The 23,853-nt window shown below is 42.5% G+C and overlaps 2 protein-coding genes across 7 annotated transcripts in view; one reads left to right on the top strand and one right to left on the bottom strand.

Moving 5' to 3' along the window:
• Positions 1-6,884, bottom strand: part of LANCL3 (LanC like family member 3) — a 101,126-nt gene extending 94,242 nt beyond the window's left edge. Inside the window, exon 1 of one of the 2 annotated variants that reach the window (XM_055267574.2) lies at positions 5,981-6,884. In XM_055267574.2, coding sequence (XP_055123549.1) covers positions 5,981-6,553 — 573 coding nt within the window. In that variant the 5' untranslated portion in view covers positions 6,554-6,884. The remainder of the gene's footprint in view (positions 1-5,980) is intronic. The other variant, XM_055267575.1, reaches the window with a different exon arrangement.
• Positions 6,723-23,853, top strand: part of LOC134736052 (uncharacterized) — a 38,965-nt gene continuing 21,834 nt past the window's right edge. For 3 of the 5 annotated variants that reach the window (XM_063635229.1, XM_063635230.1, XM_063635231.1), the window contains exons 1-2: positions 6,723-7,022; positions 9,645-9,755. In XM_063635229.1, coding sequence (XP_063491299.1) covers positions 6,723-7,022; positions 9,645-9,755 — 411 coding nt within the window. Of the gene's footprint in view, positions 7,023-9,612; positions 9,756-12,480; positions 14,072-23,853 lie in introns of those variants that run through there. The other 2 variants (XM_063635232.1, XR_010119756.1) reach the window with 2 other exon arrangements.

Genomic DNA, 23,853 nt, shown 5'->3' with positions numbered 1-23,853 from the left:
AAAAAGCCTCAGACCTTCCCTCACTACTTCAGTTAGGGGAATACGATGTTTGCAATGACAGCAGCCATCTTACAACACTGAAAGGTGAAACAGCTCAAACACTGAGAACAGCAGAGAAAATGGCTGGAAAGAGCTTGGATTCTGATAACTCTCCTGAGTTGCTGAAACAATCCTGGAGTGGCCTAGTTTTCCACTCCTTGCTAAGTGAGGTAATAAATGTTCTCATTATTTAGATGACTTTTTATTGGGCATTTTGTTATTTACAGCTAAAAGCATTGCCCCTTATACAGCTGCCAACCACCTGCCTTAGAAATGAGCCAAAGACCCAATTCACAACTTTGCAATAATTTGTTGTTGTTGTTGTTGTTGTTTTCATATCACAGCAGGAAGATAGATACGTCATATTGAGTATCATTTCCTATCTGATATTCAGAATTACCTTAGGTTTTCTGTTAGTAGTAGCGAAAAAGGCTACCATTGATTCCATTTAGCAGCTACTATGTGCCAAGCATTGTGCTAGGTACTTTATCTAGGACTGGCCATCACAGCAACTTCCAAACCAGTCTCCTTTGGCTGGGGAAATAAAATCACATCTACATGTTTCCCACCTTACTTAAACAATTTAGCATTTCATTACAAATGTAAACAACAAACCACTAGTTGTACTTGTGACTTTGTCACCTATAGAAATCACAGATATATGCATACCACACTGCAGCTGTGGAGGGTATCTCAAAATATCATTGACTCTCATCACTGTTTCAAAAGTATCATCATCCTTTAGCCTTCTGTAAAATCTTATTTAATGTGTTAATAAAGGAGCACATATGCTACTGCTCACGCATTTTAAAAATGTTTTGGTAACATGGTTGCAATATAATTGACTTCCTTTGTAATTCTGTGTGTTTTATTTTATGCATTTAAAAATATTATTCTAAGAAGAGGTCCTGTAGGTTTCCCCAGACTGACAAGGAGTCCTTGGCACAAAAGGGGTTTAGACCCCCATAACCAGTCCCCCTTGTTATCAGTCTTAATATTGTCAATCCACTCTTAATACAGAAAACCAGGGCGATCTTTCTAAAAGGTAAGTCAGATCAAGATATTTCCTCCTTCAAACACGAAACAAATGCAGACTCCTAACTTTGACTAACTTGGGCCTCCAGGATCTGATTTTACCCTGCTCATGTCTCCTTCCATGGTTTCAAACTCCTCTATCCCCTGCTCTCTCTCTGCTCCAGCCATGCTAGCCTCCTTCTATTTCTTTGAAATGTCCAAGTCATTTCCTACCTTAGGGGCTCTTGCCCTCTGCCTGGAATGCCTGTTCTTAGAGCAGCCACTTGGTTCCCATGCTCTAGTGATAAGCCAGGACGTTGCCTCCACAGAGAAGCTTTCCTAACAAACAGCAGCCCTCCCCTTTCCCACCTGTCCTCAGTTAGTTCCTGATTACATCCTTAAGCACACTTATCTAAAATGACTGATGTTATTTTTTTCTTCACCAACAGTTATATTTTTTGTTCACTATTGAACCCAAGCATCTAGTAAGTTGCCTCACACCATGTAGAAACCTGACGTTTACTGAATGAATGAACGAATGAAAACCAGAACAAGTCAACAAAGAAGCTCTTATTAATCAATTTACAGGTGAGGAAATTGAGGCTCAACAATGTTAAAATATTTTTCCCACTTTGGGAGGCCGCGGCGGGTGGATCACGAGGTCAGGAGATCGAGACCATCCTGGCAAACACCGTGAAACCCCGTCTCTACTAAAAATACAAAAAATTGGCCGGGCACGGTGGCAGGCGCCTGTAGTCCCAGCTACTTGGGAGGCTGAGGCAGGAGAATGGCGTGAACCCGGGAGGCGGAGCTTGCAGTGAGCCCAGATCGCACGCACTGCACTCCAGCCTGGGGGAAAGAGCGAGACTCTGTCCAAGATCACTCAGTGGCAGAAGTATTATTTTAACTGAGATCCTAGGTCTCCCCCAAATCCCTCTGCCATTGTCCGCTACATTTCCACCAATCAGTGGAAAGCCGAATGGGCCCAATAGAAGTTTTTATGGCATGATTTCTTGAGACTTCAGTGCCCCATTGCTCAAGGATATCTGCCTAAGAAATCCTTGGAGCTACTCCAGGAAGGCCAAGTTAAGTGAAAATACATGCCTGGAGAGAGGGATTCCTGTCTCTTGCCACATACACATACATCTTTTTCTTATATCTGAACCTTGTAAACATAAATACAAACAACAAAATCAAATAAAAAGAAAAGAACCTAGAAAAGGGTAAACTAAGGAAGAAACAAATTAGATAAACCCAGGGGAAACGTCTACACATAAATATAGATCTGCAAAGGTACGGTATGCTAGCTTATATGGACCACAATTCTAGCCATACACTCCCTAGTAGCCAACACAAAGTGAGAAATAGAATCAGTTACATGACATATTTTGAAGATTTTTAAAATTCAATCAATTGCCAGGAGTCACACAACTATTACTGTCTCTACAACCTGGAGCAATTCCTCTTGTGGGTCTTTAGAGGGAAATGTAGAATATAGTAATCAGCATTCTAAACTACAGACCTTTTAAATAAACATATCAAGCTTCATAGAATGGTGTCTTATAGTATGCCTTAATAGAGGCGGCAGGTATAATGCCAAAACCTATGCAGCACAGTATTGCCTTGCTATTCAAAGCATGCTCTATGGACCCGCAATATCAGGATCACCCAGGAACTTGCAGCTCTACAAGATCTGCAGGTGATTCCTAAGCACATTAAAGTTTAAGAAGCACTGCTTTATTGGTTGAGCCCAGAAAAATAATTGGAAGAAATTATAACTCATTCATTCATTCATTTAACAAATATTTACTGAAACTTTGGCAGTAGGAAAGGATTTCTTTAAACATGACACCAAAACTACCACCATAAAGGAAAATATTGATAAATGGGACACCACTAAAATTGAGTGATATTTGCGAACACAGACAAAGCTGGGCATCTAAAAATGTGTCAGGCAGTCTTGGCAACGAACATCAATGAAACCAAAAATGTCTACCCTTATGGAGCTTACGTTCTAATCAGCGAAGACATAAATAAACAATTTAAGTAAAACAAATCACAAAAGGGGGATAAGTTGAGGGTGGGGTTGCAATTTTAAACAGGGTAGTCAGGAAAGGCCTCAGTGAGGAAGTAAAGACCTATACAAGGCCAGGCACAGTGGCTCATGACTGTCATCCCAGCACTTTAGGAGACTGAGGTGGGCAGATCACTTGAGCCCAGGAGTTCCAGAACAGCATAGGCAACATGGTGGAACTCTGTCTCTACAAAAAATACGAAAAATTAGCCGGGTGTGGTGGCGCATGCCTGTGGTGTCATCTACTTGGGAGGCTGAGGTAGGAGGATCACCTGAGCCCAGGAGGTCGAGGCTACAGTGAGCCATGGTTGCACCACTGCACTCCAGCCTGGGTGACAGAGTGAGACCCTGTCTCAAAAAAAAATTTTATATATATATATATATATATATATATATATATATGCCTATACAAGGTCAGAGATCTAGCTATAAATATCTAGAGGGAGTGTTCCAAGTAGAAAGAACTGTAAGAACAAACAGCCTGAGACAGGAAAGTAACTAAAACAGTAAGTTGGCCAGTGTGGTTGAAGAAGAATGAGCAAGGAGTAGAGTAGGTTGTGTAGGAGGCTAGATCATGTGGGGCCTTCTCGGCTATTTTTAAGAATCATAACTTTGTGAGATGACAAGCCACTGGAGAAAAAGTAATAGGGAGCCACTGCAGTATGTTGAGCAGGGAAATAACATGATGAAAAGTGTCTTTTGAAATATTCGTTTCTTAGAGGTAGATGGAACGGCTTGAGTGGAAGATTCTAGCTCAAAGTATATTGCACCAATCCCAATATATGGTGATTCATTCATTCAACTATTTATTACGTGGCAAAGATGTCCCCAGTAATGTGGGGAGGATCTAAATTAGAGCGATAACTGAGGGAATTGCCAGAGGAATGTGAATATAAATGACATCGGAGGGGAAGAAACCCAAGACATACTGAGAGATTATTTATAGAGAAATGACACAAATTTGCAATTCAATCTAATCAAGGTTTATGGATCACCTACTGAGGGCAAAGCCATGTGCTGGCTATGACTTGCGGGGTGGGGATGGTGTATAAAACTTGTACTTTCCCCTCAAAGGACTTCCAGCCTGGCGTGCTTAGCCCCTGCCCTACACCTTTCAAGCCAGAAAGTCCTGAATTGCCACAGCTGCAGCTGGCACTGGAACTAACTGGTTTGCTCAGGCTCAGCAAAAACAACCTGTTTTTGTTGTTGTGGTTGTTGTTGTTGGGGTTTTTTTTTTTTTTGCTATCCTTGAAGCTTGTTCCATCTCCTGGGAGCAGGGGCCAAAGCACCTCAACTCGATTAGTTAAAAAAAAAAAAAAAGATCTGGTTTGGCTGGAGGGCAGAAGAGAGGTCTTAATAAATGTCTTTGTGGATCAGTGTTGCAGATTGGCCTGAACCACCAGTTTTTGGGCAGAGTCCTTCTGGTCTGCTTCCACCTATATGACCTGGTGGTCACACACTCTTCCCATTCCATTCTGGAAAAAAGGTCTCAAGGCATGGAAAGAGGAAGACGCAAGATTAAGGAAAACAATTGGAAAAAAAAAATTTGAAAATCGCCTGCTGCCAGACTACAAGGTGAGGGGAGCAGATGCAAATGCAATGCAAATGATATGTAAATATCTCTGTGGCCTTCTAAAAGGTTTTCTACAACTGGAAGGGCATTTGAAAAACTTCTGGCAGTTAACAGTGACTCAGAAGCAAAGCAAACTATTTCAAGACAACTTTGTGACATAGACCTTTGTTGCCCAGCTAACACAGTGCACATTCTTTAGTAATCTTTTTTCTCACTTGAATCAACCTCACCTGCTATTAAAAAAAAAACCTGTCTGCCTCTGTAGAGGTGATCTAAGTTAATTACTCTTTTAAAACATTCTATATACCTTTAATTTTTCTTCAAACGCCTTTCTCACCTAAATAAAGCCAAGTTAAATGTGTCACTTCCTCCCTAGAACAATACTTGGCTCCAGTGGATTATGAATGAAAGTGCCTTTCTCTCAGTTCTAGTCACTGTGATCCTTCAGAGTTTTGTTCTTTTTCCTACTCCACAGGAACTGGTATATTCTCCTCTAATAACCACATGCTGATTTCAAAGTGAGTTCAGGAAAAAATATGTATGTGAAAACCAATCCACTTTTAGGAGCCATTGTAAAGTTATTCATCAAGAAAAGCTGCCCTGTCAAGAAAGCTGTGGTCTTGCCCATCCTAAGCAAATATTTTTAAGTGAAATAATGCACATTCAACCACAATGGGGTACATTTTCGGGTACGTTTCCGTCTACATTTATGTATTTTTAAAGGGGACACTCCTATCAGATATGCATTTAATAAGAGCCATGGGTCGAACTGAATAGTAAGCAAGACAGTAAACACATCAGACCCACAGCTGAGCAGTTATTCTTGGTTACAGACCCAGGGCTCCAGAAGCAACTTACCTCCACATCGGCCCCGAAAAGTTCCATTACTTTCTAGCACTCTAACATTCGAGGGTGCCTCAGCTTTTGACAGCAGAGTCAAAGGAAAGGAAATCCCTTCCATTTCTGAGGTTTTCATCTTACTTGAAAGGGCCACACTGTCATCCCCCAGAAAGCTAACAGGCATCTGGAGTGATGCCACGTAAAAACACGAACAAAGCGCAGAGACGCCGAACCTCAACAAATGAGAGACTGAAAACGACAGGAAAGAAGACAGACAAAAGCAGGAGATAAACCTCAAGAGACTGAAGAAATGCTAGCACCACACCAAGAGTAACAAAGACATGGAGAGCAACCCGGGGCAGTGCTGCCCTAGCCACGGAGTCCGGAAGGGAGGCCGGGCAGGCGGCGAGCGCCCTCCCGCGGCCGGGGCTACCTCTTACCTCCTCGGCGAGTTTCTGCTTGAGCACCAGCGCCGCACACAGGTAGCCCGCGCGGCCCACAAACAGCTCGTCGGAGCCGCACTCCAGGAAGGAGACCGGCGCGCAGACGGCACACAGAGCCCGGAACTTGCCCAGCGGCTGCACGTAGTCGGACCGGCCCAGGGCGTGGTATACGAGCGTGGCCACGGCGTACACGCCTGCGCCCCCGAGCAGGAAGGCAGCGCGGGTGTCGGCGTCCGGTTCGCCCCACTCCTCAGCGCGGGCGCACGCGTCGATGAGGCGCTTAGCCGAGCGCAGGTAGCGTTCCCGGGCCGTGGCGAAAAGCGGGCTCTGCGAGACGTGGTAGAGCATATACGCCACTCCGGCCACGCCGCCATAAAGCCCCCCCTGGCAGCCGCTAGCCCCGGCCGTCGCCCCTCGGGCCTCCGCGCCGCCCCCGAGTGGGGGAAGCTCCTGGAGGATGCGCTCGATGGTGGCGGTGACCAAGGGCGCCACCGCCTCCTCACACTGGCCCGCCAGCAGGCTGCCCTGGTAGTCATCGAAGCGATTGGCGAAGCATCGCTTGGTATCCATGCTGTTGCCCGTGCCCCCTAGTGCGGAGCTGAGGACCGCTTGAAGTCGTGCCCTGCAGCCCCGCACACCACCTCCGGCTCTCTGAGGCACTTGGATGGCGGTGTATGCGGCGGGGAAGGAGCGAGAAGGATGAGACGGGAGGTGACAAGAGGAGGCGGGCAAGGAGCGGATGGCCAAGTGGGGCGCCGGGCTGCCGCGAGGCTCCCGAGTGGCCCGGGCGATCGCGGGGGATGCGTGTCGTGCGCCCCCCCTCAGAGGCCGCGCCCTCGCTGAACCCGCCCCCTCCTGCGCCGCCGCAGCTTGGCTGCCTCTCCAAGGGGCCGAGGTGATCTCTGGCAGGACCCACGCGGAGCCCGCGCCACTCCTCCCGCTCCGCCCCCGTCTCCTCCCCTCCTGGCGGAAGGCCGAGGACGTGCGAGGCACTGATCTGGAACGCTGGAACTCAGCATACACACACCTGGTGGTAGAGGTAAGGATCTCCGGTCCCTTGTGTACTCAAAGTGTGGTCCATGGGTTAGAAGTATCAACATCACCCAGGATCATGTTAAAAACGCAGCATCTCAGGCTTCGCTGCAGACGTATTGAATCCAAATCTGAATATTCAGCAAGATTCCCAGGTGATTCGCATGCACATTAAAGTTTGAGGAGCCACTGAACTAGGCTAGAGTAGCAAGAGAAAACTGGGCGCCTTCTTTGAAGTTTGTATTTCACCTTGGTCGCTTCGGAGTTCTCATTATGAATGTTTCAATCCCAAAGGCTGGGGCATTTGAGCACATCATGTTTAAAGCATTAAAACGGTGAAATACCCCATACAGGAACTTTTTTCCCAGCTTTGGTTTTTTTATTGTTTTCTTTGAGTATACAGGAGTAAAAACTCAAAGAACCACACCAGGTTAAGGCAAGGAAGGGGCACTCCCCTCCTGCCATGTGTGCATAGTAAAAGCTCAATACATATCTTGAGGTCATTAGTTAATATTAGGATAAATACTCTGTGAGAATTTAATTAGGCTTTTTATCTCCCCCTTCCCTCCCTTCTTTCCCATGTTTGTTCCCATGCTTTTTTCCCAAGGGCATTATGGAAGGTCTTCTATGTGTCTTGAAACCTGGAAATAGATGGATGAATAAGATAGACATGGTCCTAGACCCCTTGTAGCTTACAATTCAATAGGAAAAAACAGAAAATGAACAATTACACAAGCTAGTTGCCTTTCTTGTGCTCAGCTGTTTGAAATAATTCTGCCTTTCCCAAAGTGTTGACTCTTGAAGACTGAAGAGGTCACGTCTCCCAGGAGTATTTCACTTTTGATAGGGACTGTGCAAGACATAAAGGAGTAAGTGGCTCATAGAACAGTTTCTGATACTTTGTGGGGAAAGTAACTACTCCACTTACTTGAAGGCCAGTGTGGAGGCATTTTTTTTTTTCCTCAGAAGTGTTAAATGTCACCGTGATTGGGAAGCAGAAATTAAATACCCTGCCCCTCCACGCTTACTTAATGTAGTCTGGGAAAGAACCTTAGTTTGCCAACATGATTGCCAGGAGGGACACATCCACATAGTTCAAGGACAGTATGGCCATCGTCCCCCTTTGATGCTGCCAAAACAGGTTTATTTTTAATAATAATAATAATGATAAAAGTCCACTTTTAGGCAGGGAGCTTGATATGTTAAAGGAAGAAAAGGCATCAAAGAAGCAACAGGAATGTTGAGTTTCTCCTTGAGACTTCCTTCCTCATCCCTCAACCATAACAGGCATTAGAGGTGATTTTTGTCCCCTCAGACAAGGAAACATAAAGCCTTTACCGGCAGAAATGAAGCCTTATTCCACTTCATTCCTCCACACCTCACTCACCCTTGTCATGAATCTAGAGGCAACTCTATTAATTCTGACTCTGATTATTCTTCCAAACACTCTAGCCTAGAGGTAGCGCCAGCAACAACAACAGGGATCTGTTAACTGGCTTCAAAATAGAACTGTGTGTAAACACGTCTCCAAGAAAACGAGCTCTTCCGCTTTTTCCCAGTTGTGTCATCTGTCTATTGCCCCAAAATGCTGTATAAAAAGCAATCACAAAATCTTATAGCATATGACAGTAAGTGTAATGTTTATGCATCTGGGATCTTGGCTGGGCTCATTCAGGTGTCTGGAGGTGGGGTCTAGACTTCTGAGGGTCTAGTCTTGGGACCACACACTCTTTTCTGCCTTAGTCTATTGGCAAATTACATGAGGAAATATAAAGTGTTTTTGTTGAACTTCAAAGTTGCATGACAAAGCGTATGGATACAGGGTAGAGTGAAGTGTTAGGGTTTTTTGAAACCCCACCTCTAATTGTCCTATGCTTAATTTGCATGCAGCATTATTTATTTTAATGTGATTACTCCACTAGAATATACCCTCCATGAGGGCAGGGCTTTTTCTTGCATTTATTTACTGATATGCAAGAGCCTAGAATACTCTCTGACTATACTACTACTACTACTACTACTACTGCTACTACTACTACTACTGCTACTATTATCACTAATCCTTGTAGTAGATATTTACTAAAAGTTTATGAAATAATGAATGAATTACCATGAGAGTACCATGAGGGACTTAAGGTACCCTGAAGTGTAGAATACAGAGTGAGGCCTTTTTTGAAACCTTAACCTGACATGTCTAAACTCCTTCTATATTCTTAGACCCTTTTCCTCTTGTGAGCACAAGAATGTAAACATTCTGCAGTTTTTGCTCTTGTCTGTTTCTCTACAAGATATGGTGACCTCTATACTTTACCTTGAATTCAGGGCCTTCACACATTCTACTTTTGCTAATTAACCCTGTGTGGCAGCTTATATTTTTCAAATATGGCCACAACAATATCTCCTATGCCACATGTTCCTCTACAATCAATGTGACCTTGACGTTCCTCTCATCAGGAGGGAGGTACATGTAACCTCTTCTGAATTCTGGGTGGGCTGATACCTCATTTGTAACAAATAGAATGTGATGGAAATAACACTGTATGACATCCAAGGCTAAATTAGAAAAAGTAATGCAGCTTCCATCATAAATGTTGCAGCACTCACATTTGGAGCCTTGGCTGTCTTGTAGGAATCTGACTACCCTGAAGCTGCCTTATTTGGAGGAAGCCCAGACAACATGAAGAGGTCACCTGGAAGTGCTTGGATTGACAGCCCGAGGACAGCATCAACTGACAGCTATGTGAGTGAACCGCTTTGGAAATATCTACCCCAGTCAAGCCTTCAGATTACCACCATCCCAAATCTTTCCAGAATTCCTGACCCAAAAAATTACAAACAAAAATGTAGTTGTTATAAGCCTCGAAGTTTTAGGATAATGTGTTATGGAGCAAGGTAACTGGAATGTCCTGCTAGCTTCCCATAATCCAATGCTCTGGAAGTCCCCTCTAATCAATAGTCTACACTCAACAGGGCAATGAGCAGTTAGGAAGATAAATATTTTAGAGAAGTCTGGAAGACAGAGAAGTATGCAGGCACCCAAAACATTGTGTTCTGAAATAACAATTCCAGTTGGATTCTTTAAAAGTAGTGATGACCCCACAAGAAATATGCAGTCTATACAAAATCTTGCCAAGGCCATTTATTTTACCATTATCTGCAAGATTTGTCCTGATAGTCACAGAATTTCTAGCAGCATTTGCTGACAGGCAGCTCCCAACACATGTTTCTGTGATCTTGCTGAATTGCTCAGTTCCCAGTTCTTCTTCAGTATGTCCTTATTATGCAGATTATGCAAAACTATGGATGGAAGAGAGTATTATTGGGTTCATCAAGGAAATCGCATAAAAATTATGCAAAACTATCCAGAAAAGAGAGTATTAAAATCAGGGTTTCTCTTATGCAAATTATTGCTCTCTATGGGTGAATATGAAAAAAATCAGTAATTGTGTAACTGTCAAACCTTACCAATTAAGATTTAATACATTTTATGGGATAATGCATCCTAGAAATGCTTTCAAAAAGTTTTCCAAAGTTTTGCTCAAAGGGTGCATCCTAGAAATGCTTGAGATAACTGAATAGTGCTTTCTTCATTCCTTATAGCATATCCTCTGTGGTGACTCATCCCTATTTTATTAGATTAACAGCATAATTGGAAACTTTTCCCTAATTCTGCTCTTTCCTTTGCATTTTTCTGTCCTTGGAATACTCTTCAAAAAATTACCTCATGGCTTGCCTCTTCACCTCTCTCTCAATGAGGTTTTCTCCAACTTATTAAAGTTACTACCTTTCCACCAACCATTAGTATCTAATGACTATATATTTTACTTATTTGTTTTGTTTGCCATCTATCTCTCTCCACTAAAATTTAACCCCCATAATAACAGGAAATTTTGTCTGTGTTGTTTCCTCTTGTATGCTTGGCATCTAGATCAATGCCTGACACATTATATGTGCTCAGTAGATATTTATTGATGTCTGTGATGCTCTTCATAACGTCAAAATTTTCTTTCCATCCATGGCTGAGTTTTGCTGTCTTTTAGCTGGCCAACCCCAGCGTGCTTGCATGGCAATGGCAGAGGGGCTAAAGCAAAAGCAGAGACATGCAAGACTTCTGAGGGTCTAGTCTCAGGACCGCACACTCTTTTCTGCCTTAGTCTATTGGCAAATCACATGAGGAAATATAAGGTGTTTTTGTTGAATGTCAAAGTTGCATGACAAAGGGTATGGATACAGGGTAGGGTGAAGTATTAGGGTTCGTTGAAGCCCCACCTCTAATTGTTCTATACTTAATTTGCATGCAGCGTTATTTATTGTAATATCATCACTCCACTAGAATAATTTCCTGACCAGTTGCTTGATTATACACCTCTGCCAAAAGCAGCCACAGAAATGTGCATTCTAACATAGGATTTGATTCTCTTTATTGTCTTTTTTTCCCTCAACTTCCAGTTTTATCAATTTAGGGCACTTTGTTAGCCATTATAGGCTAATCATGATCGCCAGTACACATGTAATCCCAGAATTAAAAGCCACCTGAAATAAGCAAGCAAACTGGCACTCGCCACTCCACCTGAAGGAGGGGCAGCTGAGTTTGATTAGGTCACATTGGCCAAGAACGAGCAATGGTCCACACCCTAGCTTAGTGGATATGAAGAAAGTATATGTCAATTATACTTTTGGGTATTACAATGTGTGTGTATGGATGAGTGATTTGAATGACTTATAATATAACATTGCTGTATGGGACACTGCTAAAACAGGTATTCCTCCACTGTAAACTAATGTATCTGTGTAAGGTACATTAAATTGGCAAGTGGGGATGTAGATGTTCCTTTAGGTAGAGTAAATTATTTAACTGGAAACGTTTAAGAGCTTTCTACACGTGGTCATTTCTAAGGTTTTCACCAGCATTCAGAAGGGTAGAAGGAAAAGAGTGATGATAAATTCCTATGGTGGTATAGTTCAATGGCTATTAAATAACCTAATAATAGCCTAGTGTTGATAATGCATTAACACGTCTGCTTTTTGTCTTATTTTTTTTCACTTGTGTGTTCACAGTTCTCCTTATTTTAAGAAATTCCAATGTCAAACATGTAAGGTCAAAGTAATTCTCATATACAATTTTTAGACATTTGCATGAATTCAAGAGGTGGTACTTAAAAGAGCAGATATCTTCCAAATAATTCATATTATGACTCTGGAATGGCCATGGTCACACTTAGCCAGCTGTTCTCAATATGCGAGGACTCCTCGACAGGACTTGACCCGGCATTCTCTTGAGATACAGAAAGGGGCAATAACCAGCAAAAAACAAGGTCTCAGTCTATAATCCAAAAGGTAGACAAATCCATTACCAAATGATTAAACAGAGCTAACTGCTTTAGGCTGGCAAGGATTAACAGAATTATGGAGCTGGAGATCATCTCCAAGAGATCATCTCTTTATGTCTTTCCTTTATCAATAAGGAAACCAAGGTCCATGGAAATCATACAACAGGGAATCGCTGAAAGGTTCTGAAGAGGAGAGTCGTGGGATCATATCTGTGCTTTAGAATGATGAGTTTTCTTGAAAAATTAGAGAACATATTTGAAGGAGGACCATATGTCATAGCGGTAAGTAGAATAATCAAGAAATGAGGAAATCTGGACTAGGGCAATAACAGGAAGGGTGGTGAGACTTGGAAGAAGTCAAGAGATCTGAAGCGAGCAGGTTTACAGGGTTTTATGAGCAACTGGATGTGGGAGTAAAGGGGGATAAAAGTCAAAGATTATGGCTGGTTTCTGCTCTGGACAATTAGACCAACAAAGGTACTATCGACCATGCCAAAGAATACATGCAGTGGAATAGATATGAGGCATAAAGAAGAAGGAAAATAGCTAATTCAGTTTTAAAACCTGAGTGTGGCTTTACAGTCTCATGATGTAAAAGGAAAAACAATAAAGCAATAAAATGTTAACAATATGTCCTGAAGGTTAAAAATTCAGAACAACAAGGAGGTTGATAGAGGTGAGCTTTGGAAATTGGTTAATATAGGGATAGTACGGATAAAGGCATGTAGCTAGACTTCAGAATGAGGAAGCTTGACCACCCAGCTTTAATTGTCTTCTACTATCAGCAACATCTTGAGTTTATTTTGAGAAACCACCATTCCCCATTCCTAGAACATGTGGTTTAAAAGAAGCTATACCATTTCCATGTCCCCAAGGGGGAACATATATCCCAGGTCTGCCCAAGGAGAAGCAATCCTGAGCTTTCTTGGCTAAAACCATTGGGAAAGCTAAGATTGCTAATGTAGAAGGATTATACCTACAGCTACTTCTGGCTGTCTTATGACTGCAAGGAGAAAGCATGCTGAGGATTAAACCACACAGAGGAAAGCAGAACTGAGTAATAAAAAAAGTATGACATGCTATAACAAGATGTCTTAGAATAAAAAAGAAAAATAAAATAAACCAATAAAACAAAAATTATAATGAAAAAAGAAAAAGTATGACAAAAAGTGTGACCCAATGACATTATTAAAATGCCTGCATCTGGCCTTCCCTGAAAGACTATTCAATTATGGAACCCAATACATTCCTTCCTTTACTTAAATAAGGGTCTGTCACTTGCAAAAGAAGGAGACCTAGAATAATTCAGTGTTTTTTGGCCATTTGAAGTAGTTTGCTGTGATTCGATTAGAGCAGCTAGGTAGGTATGGATGGGAGCAAGAAAAATATTTGCTGAAGTCACATTTGAGAGGATTATTGACAACAGAGAATTCTATGAGCCTTTGAGCAATGAATGAGTGGAGGTATTGAAATGAGGCTTGATGTCAAATTCCAGCTCCACCAAGCCTCACCGTGTGACCTAGGGAAAGTTATTTAACCTTCCTAAGCCTTGGTTCTCTCATCTGTAAATTGGTAAAGACAATGGGATCTTTCTCGAAGCATGGTTAGGATAATGCCTATAAAGGGTTTAACTTGATGTCTAGCTCTGCATAAATGTTAGCATTTGTCCAAAATCATTATTATTCTGTATGTAGTTGCTTTGCGAAGTGGATTATCACTGCCAGCTTACCGCCTAACCTCTTGCATCTTCCTCTTTTTCTAAGTTGGTTCTCCTTAGAAAAGAGTCATAGGTTTTTGGTTTGTTTGTTTTCCTTATTCTTTCTTTCTTTTTTTTTCTTCTTTTTTTTTAATTATACTTTAAGATTTAGGGTATATGTGCACAATGTGCAAGTTTGTTACATATGTATACATGTGCCATGTTGGTGTGCTGCACCCATTAACTCGTCATTTACATTAGGTATATCTCCTAATGCTATCGCTCCTCCCTCCCCCCACCCCACAACAGGCCCCAGTGTGTGATGTTCCCCTTCCTGTGTCCATGTGTTCTCATTGTTCAATTCCCACCTATGAGTGAGAACATGCGGTGTTTGGTTTTTTGACCTTGTGATAGTTTGCTGAGAATGATGGTTTCCAGCTTCATCCGTGTCCCTACAAAGGACATGAACTCATCCTTTTTTATGGCTGCATAGTATTCCATGGTGTATATGTGCCACATTTTCTTAATCCAGTCTATCATTGATGGACATTGGGGTTGGTTCCAAGTCTTTGCTATTGTAAATAGTGCCACAATAAATATACATGTGCATTTGTCTTTATAGCTGCATGATTTATAATCCTTTGGGTATATACCCAGTAATGAGATGGCTGGGTCAAATGGTATTTCTAGTTCTATATCCTTGAGGAATCGCCACACTGACTTCCACAATGGTTGAACTAGTTTACAGTCCCACCAACAGTGTAAAAGTGTTCCTATTTCTCCACATCCTCTCCAGCACCTGTTGTTTCCTGACTTTTTAATGATCACCATTCTAACTGGTGTGAGGTGGTATCTCATTGTGGTTTTGATTTGCATTTCTCTGATGGCCAGTGATGATGAGCATTTTTTCATGTGTCTTTTGGCTGCATAAATGTCTTCTTTTGAGAAGTGTCTGTTCGTATCCTTCGCCCAATTGTTGATGGGGTTGTTTGTTTTTTTCTTGTAAATTTGTTTGAGTTCTTTGTAGATTCTGGATATTAGCCCTTTGTCAGATGAGTAGATTGCAAAAATTTTCTCCCATTCTGTAGGTTGCCTGTTCACTCTGATGGTAGTTTCTTTTGCTGTGCAGAAGCTCTTTAGTTTAATGAGATCCCATTTGTCAATTTTGGCTTTTGTTGCCATTGCTTTTGGTGTTTTAGACATGAAGTCCTTGCCCATGCCTATGTCCTGAATGATATTGCCTAGGTTTTCTTCTAGGGTTTTTATGGTTTCAGGTCTAACATGTAAGTCTTTAATCCATCTTGAATTACTTTTTGTATAAGGTGTAAGGAAGGGATCCAGTTTCAGCTTTCTACATATGGCTAGCCAGTTTTCCCAGCACCATTTATTAAATAGGGAATCCTTTCCCCATTTCTTGTTTTTGTCAGGTTTGTCAAAGATCACATAGTTGTGGATATGTGGCATTATTTCTGAGGGCTCTGTTCTGTTCCATTGGTCTATATCTCTGTTTTGGTACCAGTACCATGCTGTTTTGGTGACTGTAGCCTTGTAGTATAGTTTGAAGTCAGGTAGCGTGATGCCACCAGTTTTGTTCTTTTTGCTTAAGATTGACTTGGCAATGTGGGCTCTTTTTTGGTTCCATATGAACTTTAAAGTAGTTTTTTCCAGTTCTGAGAAGAAAGTCATTGGTAGCTTGATGGGGATGGCATTGAATCTATAAATTACCTTGGGCAGTATGGCCATTTTCACGATATTGATTCTTCCTACCCATGAGCATGGAATGTTCTTCCATTTGTTTGTATCCTCTTTTATTTCATTGAGCAGTAGTTTGTAGTTCTCCTTGAGGACGTCCTTCACATCCCTTGTAAGTTGGATTCCTAGGTATTTTATTCTCTTTGAAGCAATTGTGAATGGGAGTTCACTCATGATTTGGCTCTCTGTTTGCCTGTTATTAGTGTATAAGAATGCTTGTGATTTTTGCACATTGATTTTGTATCCTGAGACTTTGCTGAAGTTGCTTATCAGGTTAAGGAGATTTTGGGCTGAGACAATGGGGTTTTCTAGATATACAGTCATGTCATCTGCAAACAGGGACAATTTGACTTCCTCATTTCCTAATTGAATACCCTTTATTTCCTTCTCCTGCCTGATTGCCCTGGCCAGAACTTCCAACACTATGTTGAATAGCAGTGGTGAGAGAGGGCATCCCTGTCTTGTGCCAGTTTTCAAAGGGAATGCTTCCAGTTTTTGCCCATTCAGTATGATATTGGCTGTGGGTTTGTCATAGATAGCTGTTATTATTTTGAGATACGTCCCATCAATACCTAATTTATTGAGAGTTTTTAGCATGAAGGGCTGTTTAATTTTGTCAAAGGCCTTTTCTGCATCTATTGAGATAATCATGTGGTTTTTGTCTTTGGTTCTGTTTATATGCTGGATTAGGTTTATTGATTTGTGTATGTTGAACCAGCCTTGCATCCCAGGGATGAAGCCCACTTGATCATGGTGGATAAGCTTTTTGATGTACTGCTGGATTCGGTTTGCCAGTATTTGATTGAGGATTTTTGCATCGATGTTCATTAGGGATATTGGTCTAAAATTCTCTTTTTTTTGTTGTGTCTCTGCCAGGCTTTGGTATCAGGATGATGCTGGCCTCATAAAATGAGTTAGGGAGCATTCCCTCTTTTTCTGTTGATTGGAATAGTTTCAGAAAGAATGGTACCAGGTCCTCCTTGTACCTCTGGTAGAATTCGGCTGTGAATCCGTCTGGTCATGGACTTTTTTTGGTTGGTAAGCTATTAATTATTGCATCAATTTCAGAGCCTGTTATTGGTCTATTCAGAGATTCAACTTCTTCCTGGTTTAGTCTTGGGAGGGTGTATGTGTCGAGGAATTTATCCATTTCTTCTAGATTTTCTAGTTTATTTGTGTAGAGGTGTTTATAGTATTCTCTGATGGTAGTTTATATTTCTGTGGGATCAGTGGTGATATCCCCTTTATAATTTTTTATTGTATCTATCTGATTCTTCTCTCTTTTCTTCTTTATTAGTCTTGCTAGCGGTCTATCAGTTTTGCTGATCTTTTCAAAAAACCAGCTCCTGGATTCATTGATTTTTTGAAGGGTTTTTTGTGTCTCTATTTCCTTTAGTTCTGCTCTGATCTTAGTTATTTCTTGCCTTCTGCTAGCTTTTGAATGTGTTTGCTCTTGCTTCTCTAGTTCTTTTAATTGTGATGTTAGCGTGTCAATTTTAGATCTTTCCTGCTTTCTCTTGTGGGCATTTAGTGCTATAAATTTCCCTCTACACACTGCTTTGAATGTGTCCCAGAGATTCTGGAATGTTGTGTCTTTGTTCTCGTTGGTTTCAAAGAACATCTTTATTTCTGCCTTCATTTCATTATGTACCCAATAGTCATTCAGGAGCAGGTTGTTCAGTTTCCATGTAGTTGAGTGGTTTTGAGTGAGTTTCTTAATCCTGAGTTTTAGTTTGATTGCACTGTGGTCTGAGAGACAGTTTGTTATAATTTCTGTTCTTTTACATTTGCTGAGGAGTGCTTTACTTCCAACTATGTGGTCAATTTTGGAATAGGTGTGGTGTGGTGCTGAAAAAAATGTATATTCTGTTGATTTGGGGTGGAGAGTTCTGTAGATGTCTATTAGGTCCACTTTGTGCAAAGCTGAGTTCAATTCCTGGATATCCTTGTTAACTTTCTGTCTCGTTGATCTGTCTAATGTTGACAGTGGGGTGTTAAAATCTCCCATTATTATTGTGTGGGAGTTTAAGTCCCTTTGTAGGTCACTCAGGACTTGCTTTATGAATCTGGGTGCTCCTGTGTTGGGTGCATATATATTTAGGATAGTTAGCTCTTCTTGTTGAATTGATCCCTTTACCATTATGTAATGGCCTTCTTTGTCTCTTTTGATCTTTGTTGGTTTAAAGTCTATTTTATCAGAGACTAGGATTGCAACCCCTGCCTTTTTTTGTTTTCCATTTGCTTGATAGATCTTCCTCCATCCCTTTATTTTGCGTCTATGTGTGTCTCTGCACGTGAGATGGGTTTCCTGAATACAGCACACTGATGGGTCCTGACTCCTTATCCAGTTTGCCAGTCTGTGTCTTTTAATTGGAGCATTTAGCCCATTTACATTTAAAGTTAATATTGTTATGTGTGAATCTGATCCTGTCATTGTGATGTTAGTTGGTTATTTTGCTCGTTAATTGATGCAGTTTCTTCCTATCCTCGATTGTCTTTACAATTTGGCATGTTTTTGCAGGGGCTGGTACCGGTTGTTCCTTTCCATGTGTAGTGCTTCCTTCAGGAGCTCTTTTAGGACAGGCCTGGTGGTGGCAAAATCACTCAGCGTTTGCTTGTCTGTAAAGTATTTTATTTCTCCTTCACTTATGAAGCTTAGTTTGGCTGGATATGAAATTCTGGGTTGAAAATTCTTTTCTTTAAGAATGTTGAATATTGGCCCCCACTCTCTTCTGGCTTGTAGCGTTTCTGCTGAGAGATCAGCTGTTAGTCTGATGGGCTTCCCTTTGTGGGTAACCTGACCTTGCAGAGTGTTTTCCAACTTGGTTCCATTCTCCGCATCATTTTCAGGTACACCAATCAGACGTAGGTTTGGTCTTTTCACATAGTCCCAAATTTCTTGGAGGCTTTGTTCGTTTCTTTTTATTCGTTTTTCTCTAAACTTCCCTTCTTGCTTCATTTCATTCCTTTCATCTTCCATCAGTGATACCCTTTCTTCCAGTTGATCGCATCGGCTACCGAGGCTTCTGCAATCTTCACGTAGTTCTCGATACTTGGCTTTCAGCTCCATCAGCTCCTTTAAGCCCTTCTCTCCATTGGTTATTCTAGTTATCCATTCGTCTGATTTTTTTTCAAAGTTTTTAACTTCTTTGCTATTGTTTTGAACTTCCTCCCGTAGCTCGGAGTAGTTTGAACGTCTGAAGCCTTCTTCTCTCAACTCGTCAAAGTCATTCTCCGTCCAGCTTTGTTCCATTGCTGGTGAGGAACTGCGTTCCTTTGGAGGAGGAGAGGTGCTCTGCTTTTTAGAGTTTCCAGTTTTTCTGCTCTGTTTTTTCCCCATCTTTGTGGTTTTATCTACTTTTGGTCTTTGATGATGGTGATGTACAGATGGGTTTTTGGTGTGGATGTCCTTTCTGTTTGTTAGTTTTCCTTCTACCAGACAGGACCCTCAGCTGCAGGTCTGTTGGAGTTTACTAGAGGTCCACTCCAGACCCTGTTTGGCTGGGTGTCAGCAGTGGTGGCTGCAGAACAGCGGATTTTCGTGAGACCACAAATTCAGCTGTCTGATAGTTCCTCTGTAAGTTTTGTCTCAGAGGAGTACCTGGCCGAGCGAGGTGTCAGTCTGTCCCTACTGGGGGGTGTCTCCCAGTTAGGCTGCTCGAGGATCAGGGACCCACTTTAGGAGGCAGTCTGTCTGTTCTCAGATCTCCAGCTGCGTGCTGGGAGAACCACTACTCTCTTCAAAGCTGCCAGTCAGACAGGAACATTTAAGTCTGCAGAGGTTCCTGCTGAATTTTTGTTTGTCTCTGCCCTGCCCGCAGAGGTGGAGCCTACAGAGGCAGGCAGGCCTCCTTGAGCTGTGGTGGGCTCCACCCAGTTCGAGCTTCCTGGCTGCTTTGTTTACCTAAGCAAGCCTGGGCAATGGCGGGCGCCCCTCCCCCAGCCTCGCTGCAGCCTTGCAGTTTGATCTCAGACTGCTGTGCTAGCAATCAGCGAGACTCTGTGGGCATAGGACCCTCCAAGCCAGGTGCGGGACACAATCTCCTAGTGTGCCGTTTTCCAGGCCCGTTGGAAAAGCACAGTATTAGGGTGGGACTGACCCAATTTTCCAGGTGCCGTCTGTTACTCCTTTCTTTGACTAGGAAAGGGAACTCCCTGACCCCTTGCGCTTCCCGAGTGAGGCAATGCCTCACCCTGCTTCGGCTCGTGCGCAGTGCGCTTCACCGACTGTCCTGCACCCACTGTTTGGTACTCCCTAGTGAGATGAAACCGGTACCTCAAACAGAAATGCAGAAATCACCCGTCTTCTGTGTCGCTCAAGCTGGGAGCTGTAGACAGGAGCTGTTCCTATTCGGCCATCTTGGCTCCACCCTCCCAAAACATATAATTCTTTAGAATAGATATTTAAAGTGATTTACTGTTGAGTAATAAGTGAATGAATAAATTAATGCATTAAACAATAAAGGTCCAATTCTTGTAATATGGAATTTTCCTTGGAAGCCATATAGATGCAGTAAAGACTATAGTTCAGGAATTTACAGAATGCATTATTTAAAATTTTTCCTTTAAACAGTAACTGCCTCATAAAAAATGCATCTCATAACTCCATTTTCAAAACCAGATGCTTTCTAGTGGTTTTCTATTTTGCCTGAGTAGAAACTCTGCCATGTACATGGCCAATCTCCATGTGGGGAGATGATTTTTGGTTTCAATTATTGATCCATTATATACATATTTATGGAGGGCTTAGGAGTACTAGATGTTCAAGGACATCTGGTCCCTCTTCTGAAGGAGCGCCCAGAGTAGGAGGGGCTGCAGCACCCACAGCAGATTAATTCTAATCAGAGGAGGTGGCATACAGGATGGACCTTCACCTGAGGGCACTTAGGGTGAGCTACGCAGGGTCAGTTTTTGAATGCTGAATTTGCATTTTCTAGGTGAGGAAGGAGGGAAAAAGATATTACAGCTGAGAAGTTTTCCCATTTCAAGGCAGAAATAATGATAGCTAGCTAATATTTATTGAGGGCTCTCTTTGTGCCCAGCACTGTGTAATATGAATCAACATAGATTTGTGAAAGACCATGGGATTTTGCGGCAATGTGACTGAAGTAAGTAGAATCTGATTGTGAAGGGTCTCGTGGAATGAGGTTCATAAATGGTGTCAGAGTAATCAATATTATTAATGAACTGATTTCCTGGGGTAGTGAGGAACTCTTAACAAGAAACAGAATCATCCCTTGCCTTTGGGAGATCATTACAAACATGCATCTACCTTGGACACAAAAGACTATCCACAACCATGGCCTTAGAATCAGAAACCATTAAACACAAATGCCCATGACTATCTGCCTCAAACACAGCAAAACAGAGGTTGGAACAAAGGTAACACTTATGACCTTGATCTTATTAACCCCAATGATTCATTTGAGCACTCTAGAATAACGCTTCTCAACCTTTAACATGCATGTAGATCACCTGCAAATGTTGTTTAAATGCAGATTCTTATTTACTAGATTTGGAATGAGGCCTGATTTTGTACTTCTGACACATTTCTGAGTGATACTGATTCTTCCAGTCCATGGACCACACTTTGAATAATAAAACTCTAGTTCACTGGTTCTCAGTACAGGATGCACATTTGAACCACCTGGGAAGCTTTACAAACTACTGAGGCCTGGATTCCACCCACGTAAATTCTGATTTAACGTGTTGGGGGTGTGTTCTGAGCAATGAATATTTTTTAAATTGCCCAGGTGATTCTAATAAGCAACAAAGACTGAGAACCATCATAGTTAGTTATAAATGCACAGGTAAATTACCAAGGGTATTTTTAACATGTTAACAAAGTACAGCTGAGAGAAGAAATAGTTTTGTTGAAAAGATGATTTTGGATCACCAGGCAAGATGGCCAAGTAGGAACAGTTCTAGTCTGCAGCTCCCAGTGAGACCAGCACAGAAGGGGGTTGATTTCTGCATTTCCAACTGAGGTACCCGGTTCATCTCATTGGGACTGGTTAGACAGTGGGTGCAGCCCACGGTGGGTGAGCAGAAGCAGGGTGGGGCATCACCTCACTCAGGAAGTGCAAGAGGTTGGGGAACTCCTTCCCCTAGCCAAGGGAAGCCATGAGGGACTGTGCCATGAGGGACAGTGCTATCTGGCCCAGATACTATGCTCTTCCCATGGCCTTCGCAACCCACCGACAAGGAGATTTCCTCAGGTCCCTACACCACCAGGGCCCTGGGTTTCTAGCACAAAATTGGGCAGCCGTTTGGGCAGACACCAAGCTAGCTGCAGGAATTCTTTTTTTGTAACCCAGTGGTGCCTGGAACAGCAGTAAGACAGAACTGTTCACTCCCCCGGAAAGGGGGCTGAAGCCAGGGATCCAAGCAGTCTTGCTCAGTGGATCCCACCCCCACGGGGCCCAACAAGCTGACATCTACTGGCTTGAAATTCTCACAGCCAGCACAACAGTCTGGGTTGACCTGGGACACTCCAGCTTGGTGGTGGGAGGGGAGTCTGCCATTACTGAGGCTTTAGTAGGCAGTTTTCCACTCACAGTGTAAACAAAGCTGCCTGGAAATTCGAACTGGGTACAGAACCCACTAGAGCACGGCAAAGCCACTATAGCCAGACTGCCTCTCTAGATTCCTCCTCTTTGGGCAAGGCATCTCTGAAAGAAAGGCAGCAGCCCCAGTCAGGGACTTATAGATAAAATTCCCATCTCCCTCGGACAGAGCACCTGGTGGAAGGGGCAGGTGTGGGCGCAGCTTCAGCAGACTTAAACATTCTTGCCTGTCGGCTCTGAAGAGAACAGATCTCCCAGCACAGTGCTCAAGCTCTGCTAAGGGACAGACTGCCTCCTCAAGTGGGTCCCCGATCCCCGTGCCTCCTGACTGGGAGACACCTCCCAGCAGGGGTCAACAGGCACCTCATACAGGAGAGCTCCAGATGGCATCTGGTGGGTGCCTCACTGGGATGAAGCTTCCAGAGGAAGAAACAGGCAGCAATCTTTGCTGTTCTGCAGACTCCACTGGTGATACCCAGGCAAACAGGGTCTAGAGTGGACCTCTAGCAAATTCCAGCAGACCTGCAGAAAAGGGGCCTGAGTGTTGGAAGGAAACCTAACAAACAGAAAGCAATAGCACCAACATCAACAAAAAGGATGCCCATGCAAAAACCCCATACAAAGGGCATGAACATCAAAGACAAAAGGTAGATAAATCCACGAAGATGAGGAAAAACCACAGCAAAAAGGCTGAAAAGTCCAAAAACTGAACACCTCTTCTCCTCCAAAGAATCACAATTCCTCACCAGCAAGAGAACAAAGCTGGACAGAGAATGAGTTTGACGAATTGACAGAAGTAGGCTTCAAAAGGTGGGAAATAACAAACTCCTCTAAGCTAAAGGAGCATGTCCTAGCCCAGTGCAAGGAAGCTAAGAACCTTGATAAAAGGTTATAGGAACTGCTCACTAGAATAACCAGTTTAGAGAAGAAAATAAATGACCTGATGGAGCTGAAAAACACAGCATGAGAACTTCATGAAGCATACACAAATATCAATAGCCAAATTGATCAAGTGAAAGAAAGGATATCAGAGATTGAAGATCAATTTAATGAAATAAAGCATGAAGACAAGATTAGAGAAAAAATAATGAAATGAACAAAGCCCCCAAGAAATATGGAACTATGTGAAAAGATCAAAGCTACATTTGATTGGCGTACCTGAAGGTGATGGGGAGAATGGAACCAAGTTGGAAAACACACTTCAGGATATTATCCAGGAGAACTTCCCCAACCTAGCAAGACAGGCCAGCATTCAAATTCAGGAAATACAGAGGACACCACAAAGATACTCCTCAAGAAGCACAACCTCAAGACACATAATCATCAGATTCACCAAGGTTGAAATGAAGGAAAAAATGTTAAGTGCAGCCAGAGAGAAAGGTTGGGTTACCCACAAAGGAAAGCCCATCAGACTAACCATGGATCTCTCTTCAGAAACCTTACAAGCCAGAAGAGAGTGGGGGCCAATACTGAACATTCTTAAAGAAAAGAATT

This window comes from Symphalangus syndactylus, chromosome X (genome assembly GCF_028878055.3).
Source record: "Symphalangus syndactylus isolate Jambi chromosome X, NHGRI_mSymSyn1-v2.1_pri, whole genome shotgun sequence".
Classification (NCBI taxonomy): domain Eukaryota; kingdom Metazoa; phylum Chordata; class Mammalia; order Primates; family Hylobatidae; genus Symphalangus; species Symphalangus syndactylus.
Note: the sequence above shows the minus strand (reverse complement) of the source record. Positions and strands in the feature narration are given on the sequence as shown.